Source organism: Orcinus orca, chromosome 8 (genome assembly GCF_937001465.1).
Source record: "Orcinus orca chromosome 8, mOrcOrc1.1, whole genome shotgun sequence".
Lineage (NCBI taxonomy): Eukaryota > Metazoa > Chordata > Mammalia > Artiodactyla > Delphinidae > Orcinus > Orcinus orca.
In genome coordinates, this window is record NC_064566.1 from 15,733,506 (window position 1) to 15,759,524 (window position 26,019).

The following is a 26,019-nucleotide window of genomic DNA, read 5'->3' on the forward strand; positions in this document are numbered from 1 at the left end:
CATCAACTGGGCTTAAAGAGGTATAATTCACACATGTGCAGTATTACTAAATGCTGAAATGTAATGATTTAAATACACCAGCAACTATTGCAAAACAGTTGTTATAGCAGCATTTAACGTTAGCCAGAACCTCTCTGGCTAATGTTAGGTTTATACCAAGAGAATGAGGGAAATTTTGGCATCCCCTTGGGGTGAGGGTCACAACTGCCTCAACTTTTACAACATGGTACCAGCAGAGCGACTCAGTGTATGGCTGTGAGAGGCCTTCCGTTTTTCCTGGAGAATATCTAGACCTAATCAGGAAGCATACAGAGTCCTTTGGAGGTTTGGGGACACATCTCCTCTAAGAGTGCTTGTAGTCTGGGGCTCTTCCTCTGCTGGATGTACATGGCACTGGACACTCCTCCTGGCTACGTATCTTCCCAGACATGAGGAGGAGACTGGAGTTGAGGCCAGAAGATAGAGTTAAGTACACACAAAAAGAAACAGAGTTCCATAACCAATATTTAAGACATAGTAGGAAATGGAATAAAAAATAATTTTAATCATATCAAAAAGCCAAACCAAAGAGAGACAGTTCATGGAACTTATAGGTCCCATCTCGGCAGCCGGTGCTCTTCTCTGGACGAGGCCAGCGCCCCATTGTCCCAAGGCATCAAATGCCACTAAGATGTTTGCATTTTGCACCAAATTCTGGGCATGGCTTCTCCTCTGAAGAACTCACTGATCTGAAGTAATGAAAAGTGAGAAACAGGTAGCTCTTACCTGATGCCCCAAATCTGAAATGGGCTGGAGGTTTCTCAGCTGTCTTACAGCCAGTGAAGTGTCCTCTTAGACCTTGTATTGAGCTACAAACAAAGGACGCCTGAGCTGGCCTTACCCCTGGAGCCTGCCCAAGGCTTCCATCTGGAGTTTTCAGAGAGAACCCATCGAGAGCATCAGAGGTTGCACGAGGTACTCAGATGTCCCCCCTGGGCTCTTGCTCTCGGGTAAGCAGGCTGGGCAGGGATGTGCCAATCTCCCACTCTGGAATCTGGGCATCAGAGTGCTGGGGGGACGTGTTCTCTTCCTCCACCCGGGATTAGTGTTCAGACCTCCACCAGCAGCACATTTCATAAGCTGCCGATGTTGGGGAAGCTCTTCAGTTTCTCAGGAAAGTCGTCCTTGTACAGGACGGGGTCGGCTCGGTGCTCCACCACCTTAAGAGGCATTGTCCCAAAGACAGAAGCAAACTTGTTGATGCACTCAGACCTGTGGGGTTTGGGGAGGGCAGTGGAGCAGATGAGAGGGACAGGGGGTGGGGAAAAGAGAAACCGTTCGAGAGGCTGAGAGATGAGAGCAGAATACCAATACATAGTCTTCAACATCTACAAGAGAAATGCAAGGACCCCCAGCACGCTCCCAGGTTCTTAACATGGTTGGGAGGGCGTGGATAAAGGACGTGATCTGGGGGTACTTCAACTACTAGTTCGTCGGGAGAAAGGGAACCAGGGATGCTGTTTGGAGGCCAGGGGCCTGCAGAGGTCAGAATATCTTTTCCCCTCCCCCTCAAATTCCAGTCATTCTTCCAGCTCCGTAGAAGCGGGCCTCAAACCAAGGTGGATTAGCTGCCAACAATCCTTAACCCCATCCCTGCCAGCTGAAGAGAAGACGGAGGGTGGAAAGGCAAAAGGCACTTGGATCTGAGCTTCAGCCCACTCAAGTTTAAAAGGGAGAAGGGAAGACCGTACACATGGAGCGATGGAAGGCGGAAGGAGGCAATGGGGCACTGAACCTCAACTGCAAAGGACAAACACTTCAGTCAGTCAACCCACATCTACTGTGGGCCTGTGAGTGGCAATCTCTGGGAATTATGGGTCAACTTCCATAAACTCTTCCATGAAAGCTGAAGTTCACACACGACAGCTTTCACAATTTTAGCCACTCCTGTGTTAGAACCGGCAGCAACAAAGCAACAAGCAACTTAGCACGCTGGGGGAGGAGGCAGTTCAGCACACACAGCCCCCCCCCCGACACTGCCCCCAGCCTGGTAAGCAGCCTCCTCAGAGGGGAGCAGGTCAGACACGCTGGCAGAAAATGGTTCTGGTCAATCAGGCCAGCTGAGTGTGACAGCTGGCTAATGACACTTCAGCATCAGACCCGAGGGGGACAACAAGCCCGTAAAAACCACTTTTGGAGCTAAGGGGCCCTCAAGGATGGATTTCAGAGAGGTCAGTATTCTCTCTCCTCAGTCAGGCCCATGGCACCTAAGAACGGGTTACCAGGTAGGGGCTGAATTCCAAGACACAGACAAGAAGGCTCTTCTGTCCTCAGAGATACTGTAAGCCTTGTTTCAACTTATTTTAATCAATAGCTTTTACTTGAGTCCTTTGAGCTTTAGCAAGAACCCAATAAGTAAAGAGGCCAGGTACTATCAATTCTTTTCTCTTGCTGCTTCTCTTGGTCAAAACGTGTTACTATTTCATTTTGAGCTCTTCCAGCTAATAAGATCACTGTGTCCATGACCACAAATCAACAGCAATTAACATTTATTCTATGCTCCAGGCTGTGTTACAAGTGCTTGACATGTATCAGTAACTCACTTCACCCTCACAACAACCCTGTGAGGCAGGTCTACTATCCTTCCCACTGTACACCGGGAAGACAGAGAAGCATTACAAAGAGGCTAAGAGACAGGACCACAGGCCAAATAACTAGTAAGAGGCAGAACCAAACCCAGGTATTCTGGCTGCTGAGGCTAAAGTCTTCATTATGAGATGATACACATTTATTTATTAACATAATTCTAGGGTCTAAAGGGAGGAGCTGGAAATTAACAACCGTTGAGCACCCATGACGTGCCAGCTAATTTACATACATGATCCCAATGGTTCCTTTAAATATCCCCGTCCGTATGCCCAAGGATTTGTGTATAGTAGCTTCCTGTTATGGCTTGAGAAATTCAGGCTAAGAGAGGCTAAGGGACTGCCCAAGGACCCCGAGCTGGAAAGTGGTGGAGCTGGGTTTCAAACCCAGTCTCGCGCTGGCAATAGAGCCCTTGCTCTTTCTATCAGACTCTACAATAACCCACAGGTCACTGAGTTTCCCTCCTGTTGGCAGTCTTTTGAGACTCGGGAGGTCGTAGTCCCAGGTACCAAATTGACAGGAGACTGGGGAAAAGACCGAGGGGTTTTAACAAAATGGTATGAAGCAAGCACTGGACAACAGCCTTTCTCTCCTCAAATCATGAGGTCAAGGCAGTGGCAGACTAAGTCAAATTTCCCCGAGGTCTTACTTTTGACAGTTGTTCTGCCTATAAACATGTACCAGTTCTTCTAGTTTCCAGTTATTCTGCTTGTAGACGCTGGCCAGCAAAGCCCAGCCGTGCCCAGCAGAGGCACCAGCGAGCACGTACTAAAGAAGGATCATGGCTCTTGGCAGCGGACAGGGGCCCTAGGGTCCCCTGGAGAGCACTGAGGACAATGTCTCCTCTGTAACCAGATCTGCCAACAGGGCCGGGGCACAGGCAAGAGGCCACTGGGGCTCAGGCCAGCTCGACTTGTTGACAGCTGCCCGGCTAACCCAGGTTAGTGAGTCCTTCTTTCTCTCCACACAGCCTGCCCTGGAGAAATGGCTGCTCATGCTGAATGGTAAAGGTCCTTAGCTCTCCTGACGGGTGTTGACTGTGTTTCCTACTTTATTTTCACGCAGGGGATCTGGGCTGGGCGACAGGTTAGGGTAGATTAAGAGTTTGGCTGATCGCTGGTGGCCCACCTGAGTTGTTCTGTCAGGGGTCCAGCTACCATGTCAGTAACTGTTCCCCTGGGTTGGTTTTCTAATCAAGTACAGACAGGTTAAGAACTGCCAACGTCTATCTCCAAAGCGTTGGAAGTGTCTGGGGGAGAAAGGACTAACAGTTTTCAGTTTTCCTTTCAAACATACAATTACCTAAAGTAACCAGGAGCCTTCAGGATCAGCGTCGGGGAAATTGGAAAGCGAACGAACCTCGCCAGGCCCCGCGCTACAGGCTTTCATGTATTATTACTCCTTTCATCTCCAGCATATAACGCACTGTTTGGTACAAAGATGCTCAGTAAACATCTGTTGAACCCCTGAATGCAACATGATAGATAGTGAATGTATCTATTTTAAGAAATGAAAAGGTTGGAAATTCAGGATAAGGTAAGTCAATTTCCTCAAGTTGGACAGCTAGTAAGTGGCTAATCCGTAAACTGAACAAAGCCTGGCCTGAATCAAAACACAATGTTTGTTTCTTAAACCAACACCGTCTGTCTGCTGTACCGTGTTGACCTGGGTAAAGCTATTGGCCAAGATGAACAATCACAAATTCTTCTGCTTCTTAAAGAACTAATGGCAGGTCCTGGAAATGGATGCTGGGCAGTAAAAGCCATTCTCCTCCACGACTGAGGTTTCTGATCCCAGACCCCAAATATAAGGATAAACAACAAGCTTACTGAACCACAAATCTCAACACAAGGTCAAAACATGCAGAGTGGTTAACTCCTTTCACTGTTTTGTGCAAAAATGTGGGTTCTGCAAAGGCAACTATTTAAAAAAAGAAAACAAATGAACAGTTCTGTAGTTGTAACTCCATCTCTTGGTCTACCCAACAGGGCTGAAATCACGTCTTCCTCCCTCCCCATCTAAGTGCCTTATTTAGTAATTCAGTCATTCATCCGAATAGTTTTGCTCTCAGTTTCTAATTAATTTCAAGATTGATTTCCTTCTGTTCCCTATCACATTTCTCAAAAGGGGAGCCTACATTCACTGACTCTACTTCCTCACTACTAGTTCACACTCTATAGCCCCATCAACCTACGACATCATTTTTCCCAAAGTCACCAATGACCGTTTTAATTCCAAGACCACTTCCCAGTCTGCATGTTCCTTGCTCCTCCCTGCTGCCGAGCACCGGAGACGCTGGCTCTCTCCTGGCCTCGCCAGTGGCTGCTTCTCTCTTTTCAGTTACTCTTTCTGTCTCCTAAGTGTCCGAATTTCTCAAGATTCTGCCCTTGGCTTTTCTTCAGTCAGCTGCCATCTCTGGACAGATGTCTTCCAGATCTCCACCTTTGTTTTAATCTTTTTTCTAAAGTTCTAGTTCCATTATTTCCAACTGCTTGCCCTGTATCTACACCTGCATAGACAGAGGGCAAGACCCAAAACTCACCCGCCTGATTGCTCTCCAACTTCACACATGATTAAATCTCCTGGCCTCATTAGTTATACTGTGAGGTCCAACATTCATCCCCTTCCCTCCCATAACTGGCATCCCTCCTAATTATATTATTTACACTGTTAAAGGTACTACCATTCTTCCTGACTGTCTTGATCAACTGCTTCTCCATAACCTCCCCATACCTATCCAGTTGGAAATCAAGAGCCAGCTCTTCTCCTTTGGGGGGAAAAAATCCCTTGCACTTTAATTCATCCCTTCTTCTCCACACTCAACTTAGTTCGAGCCTTCTAACTGTTCTTCTTTCTTCTGTCTCTTCACCTTCATTCCGTTCTATGTACCACTTCCAAATCAGCCTCAAAACAACACTTTGATCAAGCTACTTCCTATTCAAAAACCTACTATGGCTTACCAGAGCCTGGAGAAAAAAGCTCAGCTCCTTAATTGGGCACCCAGGGCTCTCTGCAGTTCGGCACTAATGGGCCACAAGGCTACGTTCTGGCCAAACTGGATATCTTGACTGCTTGCCAAATGTACCTTGGACCATCCAGTTTCCCTGCCGAGGATCTCCTCTTCTTGCCCAGAGTTGCATCGGTTGGAATCCTAGTGACCTTTGAAGGCTCACTTCAAGTGCCACCTCTTACAAAATTATTCCTAATAACTGACCTAGCAAGAAGTCACTTCTCTTTCCTGTGGTCAGGTATGACATTTTGAGCCTTCCTTATGACACTTACCACATATAGCTCTGGATTAAGTTTTACACACACACACACGTATTAAATATATATACACACACGTGTGTGTACCTGTTATTGTTAATTATAAACTCTGATAAAATCGACCCTACCAACATCTGGGCAGTTGCCTATTCTATTTTCAAAAGCCTCCTCCCACGAGGAAGCTTCCACATTTCCCATAGTTACTTTCTTCAGTGTTTAATAATAATTATATCTAACTTAAATCTTTCACACTGCATTTGTTATGATCTCAGTGGTGTTACAGAGGAGTTGTTTAGCTTTAGCATGAACTTTAAGGGGCATTATTAGGTCAACTTTTCTCCATACAATTCCTTTCTTGGACCCTATAACCCCACCATTTTAACTCGGTCCAATCAATAACTAATTGCTTTATGCTATGAAATTCTTCCCAACACAGAATGGGGGTAGGTTTAAGTACCAAGTTCATGTGCTCTAATAGAACTATAACTGGGGTCTCTTCCAAATGAGCTATGACAGTTGATGTCACTGTCCTTGACTGGGTAATACTTGGGACCAGTGACAGATATTTCCAAAATCACAATAATATGTTATTTCATATTGATGGTTGGTAAAAGTCATGTCATTTGGGTAAGACATTTATATATGAAAGAGATAAAGAGATTATTTAGAGAGTAAGAGTAAGAAGTAAGAGTAAGAAGGAGTAAAACATTATAGAAGAATCCAGGCCAAGTGAAACAACTCGCTGTACAAAACCATCCTCCAGGCTCGAAGGACTTTGATGTGGCTGATAGATTTCAGAAATGAATGCCGCAAGCAGATGCGTATGGGACCTGTGGAAACTTGAACTCGATATCTCATTCTAATGTCTTTCTCATGACATTCTCTGAATGCATGCTGGTCCCTTGACAACAGTGTTACTGGCTGTCAGAGCTTGCTGTCTCGTGTAAGGGTTGCCTTTTGGAAGAATTCGGTTTGATTCAGGAGACTGGAAGCTTGGGGACCTTTGGGATACAAGTGAGAACTATTAGGTCTACTCTAAGACTATAAAGGTCTTAAGGGAAGACAGACCTCTCCCACTCCTTTTATACTCACCTGCAAGGCCCTGTATCACGTCCACACAAAGGTGTGCTTACTGACCAACTGAATCAATATAAAGGGAGTATCTCAGAGCTGCCCTGCTTCTCCCTCTGTAATGTAAAGAGCTGTGCTTTCAATTCTGTTCTTGGTAGGTAGGTGTTTCAGTTGTGTCAGCAAAGGTAATTTGTCTCTAGTGGGTTTAGTTTAATTCTTTCCAATCAAACTTCCACTGTAACATGGAGCTATCACCCTGGAAAACAATCCCGTATTTCTTTGGAATTAACTCGCTTCCACTCGAATGACTGTGGATAGTTAACTGCCTAGTCCACACGGAGAATCTGGCTTCCGGAGCTTAAGGCCGGCTATATTTTTAAGATCCTTCCAACCATTACAAATTGAGTGAGTAGCATTCCAAATTAATTCTTTGGGTGACCTGGGCTTGAACTAACCCAATTCCCACGTGCAAAAGGAGGTGACTATGGCTACCAGCTGCTGTCCTTATATCTGCAACGAAGTCCCATAAACAGGCCCAAGGCAGGAAATGGGGATCAGAGACCAGGGCAGACTTTTGGTTAGAGGCTCACTCACCTCTCCACCATGTGTGTCTGGTCTAGCGAAAGCCCATCGATGGCCGTGCACTCAGGACACTTGAATTTCTTTCGTGGTGTTACCTGCCAGAAGAGCACAAAAATATACTTGGCTGTCAGTGCCAAGGACAATAAAATCACGCTCGTGACACCACTCTCCGCACACTTCCGTTCTATACGCTGAGATGCCCACTCCCACTGCAGGCACACATGCACACACACATGCCTCACTATTCCTCCATTCAGTTCTGTCTGGCTCGGCCAACAGCAGAACTCACAAGGGCCCAATAAAAAAGGCTTGGAGGGCTTTTGCCTTCTGTAACTGCAAAGAAGTGGTGATGACAAGCTCCTTAATTCCTGTTTAATGACTGTTTTCTCACTGCCAAGGTCCTTGTATAAACACCATTTGTTCTTGCAGCCATAAGGGCGATGAAATACAGCTTCCCATAACTTTCACCATAACCTTAGTTCCAATAGGCGCTCGTTCTCCTTCTTGCAGCTAATGGCAAATGCTATGAGCAGCACCATGCTCTTGAACATGCCAGGTTATTTTGCAATCCCGTTGAGTCAGGGAAAAAAATGCAGTGGTCCTTTGCCCTCTGAATCCTTTTCCCTGACTCTCCCCACCACCCTCCCATACGTTAAACTTCTAATTTTTTTTTAGCAAACTCAGGGGAGGCTGCTATCCTAACCTAGTGAAGGTAAGTAACCAGTAGAGGGATGGGAGGGGAAGAAAGCTAGATAACTAAGACCAGGCTAAGAAGCATACAGACCCGAGGAATTACCGTCCAGAGTATGCAGGCACAGCTAAGAACATCTTGAAGCATGTCAAAAAGCAAATTGGGGGCTTCCCTGGTGGCGCAGTGGTTGGGAGTCTGCCTGCCGATGCAGGGGACACGGGTTCGTGCCCCGGTCCGGGAGGATCCCACATGCCGTGGAGCGGCTGGGCCCGTGAGCCATGGCCGCTGGGCCTGCGTGTCTGGAGGCTGTGCTCCACAACGGGAGAGGCCACAGCAGTGAGAGGCCCACGTACCGCAAAAAACAAACAAACAAAAAAGCAAATTTGGAAATAAGGGGAGTTCCTTTAAAAGTAGTTTTGCAATTTATATTCTTTAATTTTCCCTGCAGTGAGCTGTTCACTGAGTAATTTAGAGAGCTGGGGGGTAGGGTAAGATTGGGTCAAGTCTGAACACACAGTGACTTTTCCTCTTTCCTTAGTCACTTTGGTTTAATCTAGCTTGTCTCATCAATTAATAGCATGAGGAATCATTTGGGGATGCCATACCATGCGTCCAACATAAGCTTCCAGTACAGGAATCTGGCCTAGAAGCACTGCCCATTTTCACATATGGAATTCTAATCCAGAAGGAAAGAAAGGTCAAGACGATTCCACTGTTACACAGAAGTGTACTCTCCCTGCATTCCTAGGGATCTGATTTGAGCAAGATCTACATTTCAGGAACAGACATCTATTACACATACAAAGATCCCCATGTGATCTCAGCTTTTAATATGTTACAGGAAAGGTACTGTTACAAACTGGTAATCGCTATCTTAAAATAATGTTTAGGACAACTACAGTTATAATTGTACAAAGTGTGCTATCTTCTCAGCGTCTATTAAAAAAAATCAGCTACCTTAAGAAAGATGTAAACTGCATTCTTTAACGAAAAGAACTAGATTCCAAGTCACGTTTGAGAATAAAATTATATTTTTTAAAAAACATGATTTGTAGATTGACCACCACAGCCTTTATCTCTGATACTGGAGGTTAAAAACTATAACTAAAAAAAAACAACAAAATTGTATATTCAGACTATACTACAAAGCTACAGTAATCAAGACAGTATGGTACTGGAACAAAAACAGAAATATAGATCAATGGAACAGGATAGAAAGCCCAGAGACAAACCCACGCACATATGGTCACATTATCTTTGACAAAGGGGGCAAGAATATACAATGGAGAAAAGACATCCTCTTCAATAAGTGGTGCTGGGAAAACTGGACAGCTACATGTAAAAGAATGAAATCAGAACACTCCCTAACACCACACACAAAAATAAACTCAAAATGGGCCTTCCCTGGTGGCACAGTGGTTGAGAGTCTGCCTGCTAGTGCAGGGGACACGGGTTCGAGCCCTGGTCTGGGAAGATCCCACATGCCGCGGAGCAACTAGGCCCGTGAGCCACAACTGCTGGCCTGCGCGTCTGGAGCCTGTGTTCCACAACAGGAGAGGCCGCGATAGTGGGAGGCCCGCGCACTGCGATGAAGAGTGGCCCCTGCTTGCCACAACTAGAGAAAGCCCTCGCACAGAGGCGAGGACCCATCACAACCAAAAAAAAAAAAAAAAAAAAAAACAAACACTCAAAATGGATTAACATAGGTAGAACACTCTATGACATAAATCACAGCAAGATCCTTTTTGACCCACCTCCTAGAGAAATGGAAATAAAAACAAAAATAAACAAATAGGACCTAATGAAACTTAAAAGCTTTTGCAAAGCAAAGGAAACCATAAACAAGATGAAAAGACATCCCTCAGAATAGAAGAAAATATTTCCAAACAAAGCAACGGACAAAGGATTAATCTCTAAAATATACAAGCAGTTCATGCAGCTCAATATCAAAAAAACAAACAACCCAATCCAAAAATGGGCAGAAGACCAAATAGACATTCCTCCAAAGAAGACATACAGACAGCCAACAAACACATGAAAAGATGCTCAACATCACTAATCATCAGTGAAATGCAAATCAAAACCACAATGAGGTATCACCTCATGCCAGTCAGAATGGCCATCATCAAAAGATCTAGAAACAGTAAATGCTGGAGAGGGTGTGGAGAAAAGGGGACCCTCCTGCACTGTTGGTGGGAATGTAAATTGATACAGTCACTGTGGAGAACAGTATGGAGGCTCCTTAAAAAACTGAAAACAGAACTACCATACCACCCAGCAATCCCACTACTGGGCATATACCCTGAGAAAACCATAATTCAAAAAGGTACAGGTACCACAATGTTCACTGCAGCCCTATTTTCAATAGCCAGGACATGGAAGCAACCTAAATGTTCATTGACAGATGAATGGATAAAGATGATGTGGCACATATATACAATGGAATATTACTCAGCCATAGAAAGGAATGAAATTGAGTTATTTGTAGTGAGGTGGATGGACCTATAGTCTGTCATACCTAGTGAAGTAAGTCAGAAAGAAAAAAAAAATACCGGATGCTAATGCATATATATGGAATCTAAAAGAAATGATACGGATGAACCTAGTAGCAGGGCAGGAATAAAGACACAGACGTACAGAACGGACTTGAGGACACCAGAGGGGAAGGCGAAACTGGGATGAAGTGAGAGAGTAGCACTGACATATATACAGTACCAAATGTAAAATAGATAGCTAGTGGGAAGCTGCTGCATAGCACAGGGAGATCAACTCGATGCTTTGTGACCCCCTAGAGGGGTGGGATAGGGAGGGTGGGAGGGAGGCTCAAGAGGGAGGGGATATGGGGATATAGGTATACATACAGCTGATTCACTTTGTTGTACAGCAGAAACTAACACAACATTGTAAAGCAATTATACTTCAATAAAGATGTGAAAACAAAAAGAAAAAAAAAACGTATAAAACATATGTTTAAATCATCAAAGCCTAGCTTCAATTCCACAATATGACAGCATCAATCATAGAATCTTAAAGCTAAAAGGAAGCTTAAAGTTCATCTATTCCAAGGCTTCATTTACAGTTATGAAAACTTCTGAGACTCAGAGAACCAGAAGCATGGCCCAGGTCGCAAAGTAAGTCAGGGGCAGAGCCGGCCAAGGATGCCTCCTACCTTGATAACAGCTTTCCCCGTGACGTTAGCCACCAGGAAATTCATGGCAATATCTTCACAGTTCATATGAGCATCCACCCAGTTCTTGATGTCCCCAGGCATCTTGTAGGTATACAGGTAATTAAAATACTGCCAGGTGAGACAGAAAAGGAGACACATTCAAATAGCAGTTCCCTGTGGTTGATACACAAAGGGCAACTGAGCCATGGCAGGGGGACAAGCTTTCTCTCGTAAGATTAGTCACAAGCCTGGATCAACAGAAAGGGCAAAGGAAGTATTAGAATGGTTTTTGGTCAGGTGACCAAGTGTCTTTAACACTGTCATTCTTTAAAAAATCACTTATAGTAAACAGAGGTGTGTACCGTATGGTGTGAAGCCCTTGTAAGATGTAGGCCCTCTGGACTGATTAATATATCATATGTTTAATAAATATTGTTCAGAAACACACTACATACTGATCTTCACTAAATCCTTCCCCCGAGTCACAGTGTTCAACCCTGTTTTCCATATTCTTTCTATAGACTGCAGATAGAAACAGATATATTAATGGTGGATTGACATTGCAGACATGTCCTTTTTAAAGTGAAACAAAATGAGGCAATTCTGAAACTACATAACCTATATGTATGAAATAGTACAGAAATTTGTGGGCTAAAAAAAGGTATTTATCAGTCTACCACAAACCCCAAGAATTATAAACCTTATTTGTTTATTTATTCTTTGCTGAGAACAAAAACTCATTTCTGGATCTAGAGCCCTGAAAAATATGAGGGCAGCAGTGCTGAGATAACAACACGCAATCAATATAAACACAGCGAAGTCAAATTAACTGTGCTGAGCTGCACAGATCTTTTTCCTGACATCAGTTCCTTATGCCACTGCTGACAATTGACAAGTTATTACTGTTTAATTAAGCCACACACTCCCAGGGAGATTCCACCATCAAACAGAATATTCTAAAGTCCAATGCATACCCTTCAATCTCTCCCTTTAATAAAAAAAAGAGTCAAAAACATAGTGACAATTCTAAGAGAAGAAATACAAAAGGCTAAAATATACACAAAAGGAATTTCAACCTCAATAGTTATCAAATCAAAGTGAAATCAATAAGATCCACTTTCACTTATCAAAATAGCTAAGTCTGATTTTTTTAAAAATGTTTTTCATGCAAGGGAGGGTATGGTAAGATACTTTTGTATTTTGCTGGGAAGAATATAAATTGGCACAAACTATATTGAAAACAACCAACAAATATATATATATCAAAACCTCCCCCAAATGTTCATAATTCTTCTTCTAGGAATCTATCATAATGATCCTAAGTACAAATGGGTATGAAAACGGATACTGGTCATTGTTTAAGCATTTGATATAAAGCATTATCTAGCAAAAAAATCAGATACAACCTAAATATATTAGATACAAAATAATATATTAGATACAAAAGTCAGATACAACCTAAATGATAAACAGTTATACATGACTTATGGAATATTAATATAATGGTATATTAGCAATTATGTTAAGAAGTTGTTTATGAAGAAATGTTAATGATATAAGAAAAAAGCTCACAATATAATGCATGCAAAAAGCAGGCTAATGAGAATATTTACAACTGTCTGTACGTGTGAATTAGTAAATCAAAGAGGCAAACTCGAAAAAAACATCTAAAGTAGAACATTTTTCCAAAACTCGTGAAAATTAAGTTGGGCCAAATAAAGCGAGTATCACACTCTTGGTATGTCAACTCAGCCCCACTTGCCCCAAGTCTGCCCCCGACTTACCTTGTGATAAAAAGCTGCCCCCGTGAGCACCATGGACACCTCATTGGTCCACTCAGACTCATACTTCCACTTACTCATCTCATGGTCCCAGAGATGCAGGCGACCTGGGTAACCCACCAACCGGTCAGGAAATTCTCGCCAGACCTGAGGACAGAAACACACCAGCAATCAACCCCCAGTTCAGACAACAACCAAGCACAGTGCTCAGTTCTTTAAACAGTATCGACAGAGTCCCCACATTCAAATCCTCACATACTAAGAGCAGAATAGGCTTCTGAAGATATCTGATCCAACAGATGCTAGTTCTTCTGCCAATATTCAAAGATAGATGTGATTCTAATTTCCTCCAAAACTTCCCCGTGCTTGCTTGGAAATTTCGAGTAATGTAGAATAATAGCTTCCTGAATTGGGCCAAGGTAGGTAATCTCTTAACATGTGATTAATGAAACAGGTTCCACTCTTAATGAACACACAAATGAAGACTAAATGGAACGCTGATTTATAACAAATTTTGATCATTGTGAAAACTTACAAAGTCTCTGTTTCTAAAAAACAAAAAAAAATCTATCTGGAGCACAAAGACATTTTAATGACCTTTTGGAAGCCTCAAGTATACAGAATTTGTCTGATTCTATAATCTGTAACAAACTGAAAACAAAAACTTGATTTCCGCATTTGGAAAGGTTCTTAGATTTGGAAAGGTTCTTAGATATAGCTTTGTTAAACAGAATTTGGTATATGAGGGATGGGGCACTTCCAATACCTCTCCCCATGTATTTCCGTACAACTGAGTTTAACCTTTAAACCATTAACCATTAGTGAATACTGACAATTTACCAGCTGTCCTGGTGCCGCTTCTCAGCACCACGAATCCTCATCCTTGACCAGGCCTCTAAACAGCAGGGTTCCAGAGGGCCTACTCCTGGCCCCTATTCTCTTCTTTCAACTCTCCCCTCTAAGTAACGTCTAGTTTCAATCACTAAATACTGTCTCTACGCTGATGACCTCTAAAGGTATGTCTGGCCCGGAACATTTCTGAGACTACCAACTACTTACTTAATATCGTCAACTGGATAAACAACAGGCACCTCAAACTTAACATGTCCGAAGCATAGCTCTTGATTCCATATCCTCAGAAAAGCCATTCTCTCTCAGCCTTTTCCATCTCAATACATCATCTAATCCAACTGCTCAAGCCAAAAGCTAAGAGTCAGCCTTTATTCCTTCCTCTCCCTCTTTCCCCACATCCAGTCCATTACCAAGTCCTACTGGCTTTACTTCTGCCTCCCTCTTACCATTTCTACTACCACTCTCTCTAGCTCAAACCACCATCATTACTCATTACTAGATTAATGCAGGTTACTGGATTACTGTAACAGACTTCCAACTTATTTCTTGGCTTCCACTCTTGCCCCTCCAAACCATCATTTACAGAGCATCACTAAAAGGACCATTCTTAAAAGAACAGTGGGGTATTCTATACAGGGTCATTCAATCAGTGGGCTCCATCCTATTAATTTATATGTTTTTTCATTATGTATTTTCTCATTATATATTTACCCAACACCCCAGTGTCACTGAGTCCAGGAAGGATGCTTCATTGCTTTCCCAAAGGCAGAGCCAGTATACTAATACTCCCCCTTTTTTAGTTTGCTAGGGCTACTGTAAAAAGTAACACAAACTGAGTGGCTAGAAATCTAGAAATCCAAAATCAAGATGCTGGCAGGGCCATCGCACCCAGGGGAAGGAGCCTTCCTTGCCTCTTCCCAGCACCTGGGGGTTGGCTGTCAATCTCTGGCATTCCTTGGCCTGTAGATGCGTTGCTCCAAACCTCTGTCTTCACATAGTCTTCTTCCCTCTCTGTGTGTCTCTGTGCCCAAATTTCACCTTTTTATAAAGATTCCAGTCAAACTGAGTTAGGGCCTACCCTAATGATCTCATTTTAACTTAATTACCTCTGAAAAGACCCTATTTCCAAATAAGGTTACTAAGGGTTAGGATTTCGACATACCTGTTTTAGATATGTTCAATCCATAACATCCCCCCCCACAAAAATCTTTAAAAAACAAAAAATGGTTTCCTATTGACGAAGAATAATAACGAAACTCCTTAGCATGTTCTAAACGGCCTTCCTACTCTCCAATCTCTCTCGTACCACATTCTCCCACAATTCACTGGCTTCCCTGTTCTTTAACTGTGAGTAGACTAGACCTCAAGCCCCCTGCACCTGCTATTTCTTCGATGGAATGTTCCCCCAGCTCTTCAAAAGGCTGGTTCGTGCTCATCAGTCAGGTCTCTGCTTAAATGTCACCTACTCTGAGAGGTCTTTCCAGACCTTCCCATCCAAGGTAAATGCCGTCCCCCAACCAGCCATTCTTCATCACGCCCCCTCACCCCATGCTTTTCTTCACCAAACTTCCATTTCTTGAAATTGCACTGGTTATTTACTGTCTACTCACTATCCCTTTTCCTCCCATAGAGTTTAAGCTCCATGAGGCAGAGACTCTGTCTTACTCACTGCGGCCTCCCAAGCACAAAGCACAGGGCCGGCACATGAGAGCATTCCGTGCACAAAGAAGGGAACCAAAGATCCTTCCTCTCTCCTTCACAGCCAGAGCTAGTATACTTCTTAATTCAGAAAGGAAGCCTGCAACAGTACCAATCACCGGTTACCATTCATAATAATGTGATAGCCTTTGTGTGAGAAGAGCACAGTAGCAACTCACCATCACTAAAGCACGTTTTAAATTGCTTTTCCAGCAGCGGGTAAAGGGACATTTGCTGAGTCATTACACTCTCTTGCCCAGGCCTTGTGATCATCTACATGCTTTCATGGGCTGTCTGACCAGGGTCTTGAACGTGGTCTGGAGCTGTGAAAAGAGGTTTCCTTCGTGCGGAACCAGCTCACCTAACAGGCCTCTCCAACCCACAACCTTGGCCTCGTTAACACCATGTTGTAACCAACAGAGTTAATCGGCCACAGGCATCATCATAATAGCTGTAGACAAATGAATCCATGTCAAACATTTCCTCAGATGTTTAATGCTGCTGCTGTGTTCTCTACTCTGGGGTTTGTATTTCAGCAGATTAAAATAATATGATACTATTACAGTTTTATAGAGCCCAGAGCAACAACATAGGCTGTGGGCCGTAACTTCTGTCTGGCCTGTGGGCCTGAACACACCCCACCAAGCGCACAGCCAGGTTCCTTTGCTTGGCACCAAGCACCTGCCTGTTCAAGTCACACCAGGACCACAACCACCAATCCATCTCAATGGAATTAAAGAGATTTCTGAAGGGCTCCAAGCGCAAGTAACTGCACTCAACACCAGTGATGGGCAAGGTGGAGGAGAGGGGGGGCGGATGGGGGCATCCGTTCAGTTGGCACCTCTGCTGGATGGAAGCTGCATTCCCCCTCCCTGTATTTGAGTCAACACAGTTCTCTAATCCGCGCAAAGGAAGGTCAAATCACTTTCCCAAGGGGTTCTTTTCAAGCCCCCATCTGCAGCAATAATAATAACACTGGATCAGTTTTAGGGTCAAAGGCTGTTGAGATTTCAGTCCTCTTCCTGTTAGCTGAAGCCACTTACCAGACTCCTCTCCGGAGACACTTAATTTGGTAACACTGGGTCACAGAACGCTGAACTGCGCTGCTCTGAAAGCATCAGAGGTGTCCCGAATCTCAGATGCCTTTGGAGCCTTCAGTGAGAGCTGTTCCTCAGGCGGGGCCTCTCTGCCCTTGACTTACTCCAGGCAGCTGGATGCAATCAGGATACCATCCTTGTCACTTCATCTATAACTCTGCAGCTGACTGCAGGATCAAAACGGAGTGGAGCAGAAGGGGATGGGCCTTCGCTAGCCGAGCCCCGGTGTAGTACGAAGTCGATTATGTATATAGTAAAGCATTTTCCCAGCCAGAAGAGCAAGAACTCGACTTCGACCCCTCCCCTTCCCTCCTCGCTACCCATCTCCCACTCTAATTCAACTTTTTTCTTTTTACTTCAGGGAAATGCTCTGGGGTCAGCCTTTGGTCATTACTAACAGATGCCTTTATATACTGTAGTGCAGGAATTTGAAACTTCACATTATATGCCTATAGTTCTAGTAACAGTGCTCCCAGAGCTATGTTCAAGTCACAACGCCATCATTCAATTGTTTGCCTATACTACTGAAGTCCTCCATGTATAGTGTCATCTATTTTTTTTTTTTTTTTTTTAGTGTCATCTATTTTTAATTGCACACATCTTTTAAGACAGAGGCCTACGTCTGTTATAACAAACTCCACGCCTCGGTTAGGGGCTTAGCGATCATTTGAATAGTCCTTACATTTGGGGCCTATTCTACATCACTATTCAAACAGAAACTGTAATAACCTAATACCATCCTAACTATTTCCTTCCCTTCTAATTTTTATAATCTTGGTCCCAACCACCTCTTACCTGGATTATGGAAATATCCTCCTCTCTGGACTCCCAGCTGTGCTCACTTCTCTATTTTCAGTTTTCTATCTACCCTTTTTTTTTTCTTTTTTAAGCTTCCTGAGGTCTTTTGTGGCTTCCCATTACTAGAGGATGAAACTAAGAGCTTCTACCTTTTTTTAAAAGGCACAGCGGCCAGCCTTGATTACTGCTTATAGAAAGTACACTGGGGACAAGGTTAACGTATATCCAGGCCTGGCTCTGCCACTGATGAGTTGTGCCCCAGACCTACTCAAGGTGCCCTGCTTCCATTCTGCCCTCTGCAAAAGGAGGGGCTGGATTAAATGACCTCTAATGAACTTTTAGGCCTAAATTCTTACATCTTCTTCCTCACTGACCTATTTCCAAGGAAACTAATTCAGCAACTGTGATCAGTTGCCGGCCTGCATTATTTCACTTTGTTTAAAATGCCACACCCGTACGGGTACCCAATAAATGTTCCTGAAAAGAGGATAATGCACTATATTCTAAGCCAGCTTAGAGAGCGCATATTAAACTCAGGGTGTGTGCTAACCACAGTCAGATTCAGGAAACAGACTGGGGGTGGGGTGGGGGAGGGAGAAGGTGAAACAACAGGTGGCGCCCATCTGGGATGTCCGATTAGGAGATCATGGGCTAGCTCCAGGAGGAAAGGAACTCTCTGAAGTGGCTGCTACAGTCATCACACTTTCAAAGGCATAGTTCCCACAGGGATATTGCTACTGGGTGAGAGGGATGCCACATGTATCAGGATTCATGAATCAAGAGATGGACTAAGAAGTGGTGAGGGAAAAGGGGGTGTGGGGGTGGTGGAGAGGGGGCAGAACATGGACGCAAGGTACCCAGACTGGGCCAGGGTTCGTTTCTCTCCTTGCACATGCCCCCTAGGTTTTGTTGATCCCTAACCATCCAAGTGGAACAGAACGCTATGACCCAGCCCAAGCCCTGTGGCCACATGCGAGGGTCAGTCGTGGCAGAGTTGCAAGGAACCCAGCTTGCAGACACCTTTGGATTAGTGGCCGTCCTTTCCGTCAGGACTGTCTTGCATGCTGCCCAGATGGGAAAGGGGGAGCTGGCTGAGGTCCAATTTCTAGCTGGTTTCCACAGAGAAGCCAGTTATCGGATTCACTCTCAGCCCTCTGGGAACAAAGCTCACCTTTTATATTTGGAATTTCCTGAAATGAAGTGGAATGGAGGGACTGATTGGCTCCATTTTCAGCTCATGCTTTTAATTACAATGGTGGTTGGTAGTTTTTGTCAAGGGGGCGCTTTGCAAAAAGCCAAAGAGCTTTTACCCATGCCTGGGACACAGTTAAATGCTAACGCTGGGCATCTAGAGCAAGGGAGCCCAACGTTGTCCTCTGGAGCGCCCTAACGCTGACTGGTTTTGACAAATACATGTACACGCTGCATTATGTATTAAGATTTACCTGTTACATCACTTCAGTCTGCCCCAGAGACCTTTCCAACCCAAGGTGGGGTTCTGCTTAAAATTAGCCAGACAGGAAAAGCCCCATCATGGGAAGGCTCCTGGGGTTTTGGCAGTGATCCTGTTTGCCCCAGTCTGGCTGGAGGTTAGTGCCCTGGCGCTGGGGCACATGACTGCCACTCCTCTCAAGTCCTCTCTTCAGGCCTGGGGCCGTGATGAAGGTAGGGAGACAGACCAGGATTGGCCACAGCTGGTAGAGGAGCATGTGCGTTAAACCTTTCGCGGGTACCACTGTTAGGAAGACACCACTGAAGAGGTGGCTCTAAGACATCTGCCATCTCACCAGACGGCAGAACCACAGGCCTTCGGTGGATGGTTAAGAAGAGACTCACGCTCCGGCAGTGTGAGCTGCGCACCGCTGCCCACGCCGACTCAGGGGTCACTTGGAAGGCGGAGATCATTTGGTTCAGTCCCCTCACTGGACAGATGGGAAAACTGAAGGCTGGACGAGAAGCGCTGTCCAGAGGTCACACTGCTAGGTCATGCCTAACTCCCCGTCCAGCCTCTGCTCACGAAGTCCTGAGATTTCCCGCTCTCCTGATTCTAAAAAGCACTTCCTCTCCCCACACTCAGGCCCTCACTTGTCAAACAAAGAGGTCAGATGACGGGGTTTAAAGTCATACTCAGTGTCAGTGTTCTCAGCTGTGTGCAGTTGCTGGCAGAGATGGTTAAGGGTCCTACACACATGCGAATGACCGAGGTGGGGAACAGAATGGGGGAGCGAGAGGCAGCGGGGAAAACGACAAAACCTTTTGCTCCCCTCAGCATCCATCTTCTGAAAGCCGAAGGCTCTTCATGAACGTGGTTTCCATTTAGCAGAGAAAGCCACGTGCTCGCACCGTTAAAAGAAGGAAGTCTCATCAGCTGTGTGGCAAACGAGTGAGACGCCACTTAGGACACCGAGGGCCTACTGGAACCTTGTAATCCGGGAGGCTCTGGGGCAGGGAAGGAAGGACAAGCAAAAAGCAGCTGAACAAAAGATTAAACTCAACTACTATTTTTCATGAGGCAATGAATCTCCTGAGAGATAATAAAGAAGGGAAGGAGAGACGTGAGTTTGAGGGGATGGGAGGAGGCAGAGATGGGTCAGGATCAGGTCACGGGCTTTCTAATTTCGTGCTCCTTAAGACCCGCTAAACGTGAAATCATTTTTATTTCCATAACCTCAACTCCAGTGGGGGTGATACTGTTTCTAAGTCTGGTCCCAGGGGATTGTTTAATGAAGTTAAAAGAAGCATAGTGATCATAAGGCAAATGGCTATTCCCTTTAAATCCTCACGAGGTGGAAACGGAGACTTCAGCTTTTATAAATAACCATTACTGAGCCTTCAAAATTTCAACTTGATCTTGGTGAGCCTTGATTTGACTGACTGGAGACCAAAGATATCAGTTCTGCCCAGCAGGGAGGAAGTCACTCTTCTTACTTCACGTCACTGCTCTGCCCTGTCACTCACAGATGCTACTGCAGAACTGGCCAGGTTTGTTTTCTTACTGTGCAAAGGGAGGAAATGGCATTGACCACAAACTGCAATCCTGGCTGGCTCTGAAGCATAAATGTGGTTCCAAAACGATTCTTTAATGAGTTAATTAATCGGAGTGCCCTATATGTGTGCTTAAACTCCATAAGCTCTTGGTGGAAAATCAAGAAGCAGAGGAACTCTTTTTAAATCACTTATTTATTTGTATCCCATCTACTTCAAAAAAAAGATTTGGGATGGCCTACAACAGAAGGCAAAAACTGGAATAAAGTCCAAACTATCAAAACAGATGATGCAAAAAAAGACAAAAAACAGATGATGCCCTCAATAACATTTCTTTAAATATCCAGAGATTCCACCTATCTTAAAAATATTAACCCTGGACTTCCCTGGTGGCACAGTGGTTAAGAATCCGCCTGCCAGTGCAGGGGACATGGGTTCGAGCCCTGGTCCGGGAAGATCCCACATGCCACGGAGCAATCCTGCTAAGCCCGTGCTGCGCTCTAGAGCCGGGGGGCCACAACTACTGAAGCCCACGTGCCTAGAGCCTGTGTTCCGCAACAAGAGAAGCCACCACAATGAGAAGCCCATGCACTGCAAGGAAGAGTAGCCCCCACTCGCCGCAACTAGAGAAGGTCCGCACGCAGCAATGAAGACCCAACGCAGCTATAAATAAATAAATAAATAAATAAATAAATAAATAAATTTATTAAAAAAATATTGATCCTGCTATCAAGTTCTAGAAAGGCAACCCAACAGCAAGCTTAAGTCACAGTCTAGGGATGGAGAGATTTGGGTGTTCCTATTTATTAATTCATTTACACATTCAACTCTTAGATACTTTCTGAGCTCCCACTATTTTTTAACTAAACATTTTATTTTGAGATAACTGTAGATTCAAAAGTAGTTGTAAGAAAGAATGCAGAGGGAGCCTGTGTACTCTTTACCCAGTTCCTCCCAATGGTAACATCTTGCAAAACTATAGTGTGACGTAACAACATGATACTCACACTGACACAGTCAAGCTTCAGAGCATTTCCATCAGCATGAGGGTCCCTCCTGCTGACCTTTTATAGACCCTCCCCATCCAGGTACCTTCTGACAACTGCTAATCTGTTCTCTATTTCTACAATTTCGTAATTTCAAGAAGGCTATGTATCAGTGGAATCATACAATACGTAACCTTTCGGGATTAGCTTTTTCCCACACAGCATAATTCCCCAGAGATTCATCTAAATTGCTCTGTATATCAACAGTTTGGTCCTTTTCATTGTTGAGTAATATTCCATGGTGTGGATGGACCAGTTTGTTTAACCATTCGCCCCCTAAAGGATATCTGGGCTAATTCATTTCCTGGCACTACAAACAAAGCTCTACGAACATTTGCATACAGGTTTTTGCGTCGGCAGAAATTTTACTGCCTCTGGAATAAATGCCCGAGTGCAACTGCTGTGTCGTGTGGTAGTTGCGTGCTTAGTTTTATAAGAAATGGCCCAAACTGTTTTTCCAGAGTGGCTGTACCAGTTTACATTCCTACCAGTAATGTATGAGAGATCCAGTTTCTCTGCATCTTCACCAGCGTTTGGTGGTGTGACAATTTTTAAAAAAATTTTAGCCATTCTGATAGGTGTATGTAATTCCAGTTTTAATCTTTAATGGTTAATGATGTCAAACATCTTTTCACGTGCTTTTCGCCATCTGTATATACTCTTCAGTGAAATAACTGCTCCTGTCCTTTGCGCATGTTCTAATTGGATTGTCTTTTGCTGTTGAGTTTTGAGAGTTATATATCCTAGGTGCTCCTCCTTTGTTGGATACGTTGTTTGCAAATAGTTTCCCTCAGTCTGCAGCTTGTCTTTTAATCCTCTTCACAAGGCCTTTCACAGAGCATAAGTTTTTTTTGCAGTATGCAGTATGTTGTGGTCTCTCCTGTTGCAGAGCACAGGCTCTGGACGCACAGGCTCAGCGGCTATGGCTCACAGGCCCAGCCGCTCTGCGGCATGTGGGATCCTCCCGGACCGGGGCACGAACCCACGTCCCCTGCATCGGCAGGCGGACTCTCAACCGCTGCGCCACCAGGGAAGCCCCAGAGCATAAGTTTTAAATGTTGATGAGGTCCAATTTATCAACTTTTCCTTTTATGAATCATGCTTCTCTTTGTCTAGCCCTAGATCCTGAAGAGTTTTCTCCTTAAGCTTTTTTCCTGAAAGTTTCATAGTTTTACGTTTCATATGTTTAAGCCCATGATTCACTTCCAGTTAATTTTTCTGTAAGGTGTGAGGTTTAGGTCAAGGTTAAATTTTTGCCTCTGGATGTCCAATTTGTCTAGAACCATTCATTAACAGAGCTGTCTTTCCTCCACTGTATTGCGTTTGCACCTCTGGTCAAAAATCAGTTGCCCCCAACTATTTTCTAGGGACTGTCTTATACTTCAAAGAGTGAATACAAAAATAAAGGATATATCTTGTTACTAAGGAGCTTACCACTGAGAAAACCTAATGACATATGCATAGAAAGCTAGAGATGAAAGAAAGCAAGGATGCAGGAAAAAGTACAAAAAAAGAGTTAAGTCGGGGATGGGAAAGCAGAGAATAAGGAAAAAGCTTCATGGATTTCATTTTAAGAGGATAAAGGAAAAGGAAGTTAAATTACAAAGTTAGGGCTGAGATCCCTATTGCCCCCAACCAGGTAAATTATCAGTACAAAATTGTACTCTTTGCTCTCTGTTTAAGCAGGCCAGCAAGGAGAAAACCAGAGTTCTCCCACTGAATACAAAATACAGAATCATTTAAACTTTGAAAAACTCCTTCTAATTTCACTCATAGAAATTATATATAAAAAAATTCCATATCCAACCACATTACGTGCACTCAATCAGTAAATACTGACTGAGCACACACTAGGCACAGAGCAGTAGACCAGGCAAACACAATCCTGTCTGAATGGACCGAGCTAAAGAGCAGGGTTTGTCAATCCAGCCCCAGATCTACGCCACCGATGTGAATTAGTGGCCTCGGTTATAAGAAGTTAGCCCTTTCCTGCCCCTTCCAGGAGCAGAGTATCAACATGTGATCAGGACCTCTGCCCCACCCCTCAAGTCTTCAGCCCCAACTCCAGAGGCTGGATGGGAACCTAGAAATTTTGCTTTTAAAGGTTGACAAGTTTTGATCTAAAGCAGCCAACAGATAGTAGCCAATATACTGCAATCACGATTAACCCTACGCACCAATTTTGGAGCAGCAAGAAATAAATCTGACCTAAGAGGTGAGTTGTAATTTTATCACACTGATTAGCTCACCTTGTTTTCTTGAGATTCATTCTCCCAGGTGTGACATTTTTAAGGTTTGGGGACTACTCCGTTCCTTTAAAGTTTTCTTTCTCTCTATTCTTCCCAAACAGGGAATTGCTATGCCTAATGCGATAGCAACCACCAACCACTGTCTTAAACTCACGATTTTGCAAGCAATTTTACAAGTGGCAATGAACGGTGCGGCTTCACACTTGGGCAGCACACCACAGAATTCTGCTCCGAAAGCTGCAGGCTCTGCCCTCCTGAGAGAGCTGCAGAGGGAGTTCAGGGCCTGGATACAGCCAGGATGGCTTTCATTTCCCCTGGTCCCATGCCAAGTCCTGCCCACACGCCTCCTTTAAGCACCCCTATGAAAATCAAGGCAGATAAGCAGCCCATGCAAGACAAATTCCCCCTATTCCCAAATCATAAACCAAATCCTGAAGCTCTGGATTCCTGGAGCGGCCAAAGCCTGTAATCAATCCCAAAGAGGCAACAGGCAGGTTTTGGAACAATAACCCGTAAACATATGGATCCTCTCAGGGCTGGAATATCACGACAGTTATCTCCTTTTGAATGGGGGAGGGAAAGTATGCATTCTTTAAACCATCAAGTGTACCAACACCTCTTTAAAATAACTATCCCACATTACAAACATTCATTCTTGAGGCACAGAACTCCGGGGCCAGGTGGGCTTGCCGGTGCTGCGGACAAGAAAGATGGCGAGGTGTGGCCGGGGTGGGGGGCACGTAGGGCGGGGAGTGGGAAGGTCAGGAGAGCTCTTTCCTCACCGGCACTGCCCAGCAAAATAAGCGCTTATGGAAAACTGCAAATCTTACTCACCTGACTTCCGTGGGATGGGAGTCTGCAAGGAGGAGACACCCTTCAACGGAGACACCTGATGTACCAGCGGGCAGCAGGCTCCCTCTCTGGGATAAGGAGCCCCGAGTCCTACATTTGATGTTTCATTAATGGCTACGCAAACAAATTCTGAGCTTGCTGTTTTAATTTGCTCAGTGGGGAAGGAAAAAGTGTCACTCTATTGTAATTCCCAACTGGGTGCTTTTTTAAACCATCAGATGTTATTTCAATGTTCAGCAGACATATTCGATTTCCTTTCCTTAATATTTGTTTGACTTACCCTCCGATGGGGACTGGGTGCTTTAGAAAAGCTCCGAGAGGTCAAACCTCACTGCAGCTTCTCTCAGCACCTCCGTGGGCCCCGGCCTGCCACTCGGGGTCCGCTTTCAGCAGCTCGTGCTCAGAGCGGCACACATGAACTGTTCTCCCTCCAGGCCCCTCGAGTCTGCAAGCTGGTGATAGGACAGACCTATCAGAGGATTCAGGTCTCCCACAGGCTGGAAACAGGGAGCCCGAAGCGATGTGAAGACCCCAGGGAGGTAATTCTCTAGGAAGAATGACTCCCCTCTGACCTCAGTCTTCCTCATGCCTCCTGTGAGGGGAGCTCTGACTGTACCTCGTGGGCAAGGACACTCACAGAATGAGCCATCCGGCCTGCTCCCTCTTCTCAGAACATCAGTCTCTATAAAGGCAACTCTTCATGTACTTAAGAAAAGGGAGAAAAATGGAAGTAAAGAGAGACAGATGTCCTTTCAATAGTCCACACCATTGATCTGTATGATGGCCAGGCCCAGGAAGGAGACTCAGAGGGGAACTGTCACTCACTCAGATGTAATACACAAGGGTCAAAGACAGCTTCCAGCCATCAGCTTCTTCAGATCCTAAAAGAAGTCACCGCAAGTCCTAGACAATTTTTAGTGTTCAAAAAGCTCAGCTTTGACAAAATGGTTCTATAGCTACTGTAAAGCCTTAGTGCAGACCCAGCACAAATGCTGATCCCGAACAGCTCTGACAAGGTTTGATTTTGTGCACGCCCAAGACAGGCCCGGCTCCTTGGGACGGCCGGTGCCTGCACTCATGGGGACCGACGCCTGTGCTGGCTCCACGGTACACTGCTGCTACAGTCCATCATCCAGAGAGGAGAAGGAAATACCCGAACTCCCAGTCTTTCCAGGCAGCCACTGGGTCAGGCCATGCGGAGGCTCAAGGATCTGAGTCAGCTGAGAGGCCAAGGAAAGGAAATCTATGGCACTGGT

At 44.7% G+C, this 26,019-nt stretch overlaps 1 protein-coding gene across 5 annotated transcripts in view; it reads right to left on the reverse strand.

Annotated features, from left to right (window-relative positions):
• Window positions 1-524: 524 nt before the first annotated feature.
• Window positions 525-26,019, reverse strand: part of EXT2 (exostosin glycosyltransferase 2) — a 129,711-nt gene continuing 104,216 nt past the window's right edge. For 3 of the 5 annotated variants that reach the window (XM_049714202.1, XM_004264030.4, XM_049714201.1), the window contains 4 exons: window positions 13,190-13,333; window positions 11,406-11,534; window positions 7,558-7,640; window positions 525-1,251 (listed from right to left, as the gene is read on the reverse strand). In XM_049714202.1, the coding sequence (XP_049570159.1) occupies window positions 1,113-1,251; window positions 7,558-7,640; window positions 11,406-11,534; window positions 13,190-13,333 (495 nt within the window). In that variant the 3' untranslated portion in view covers window positions 525-1,112. Of the gene's footprint in view, window positions 1,252-7,557; window positions 7,641-11,405; window positions 11,654-13,189; window positions 13,334-26,019 lie in introns of those variants that run through there. The other 2 variants (XM_049714203.1, XM_049714204.1) reach the window with 2 other exon arrangements.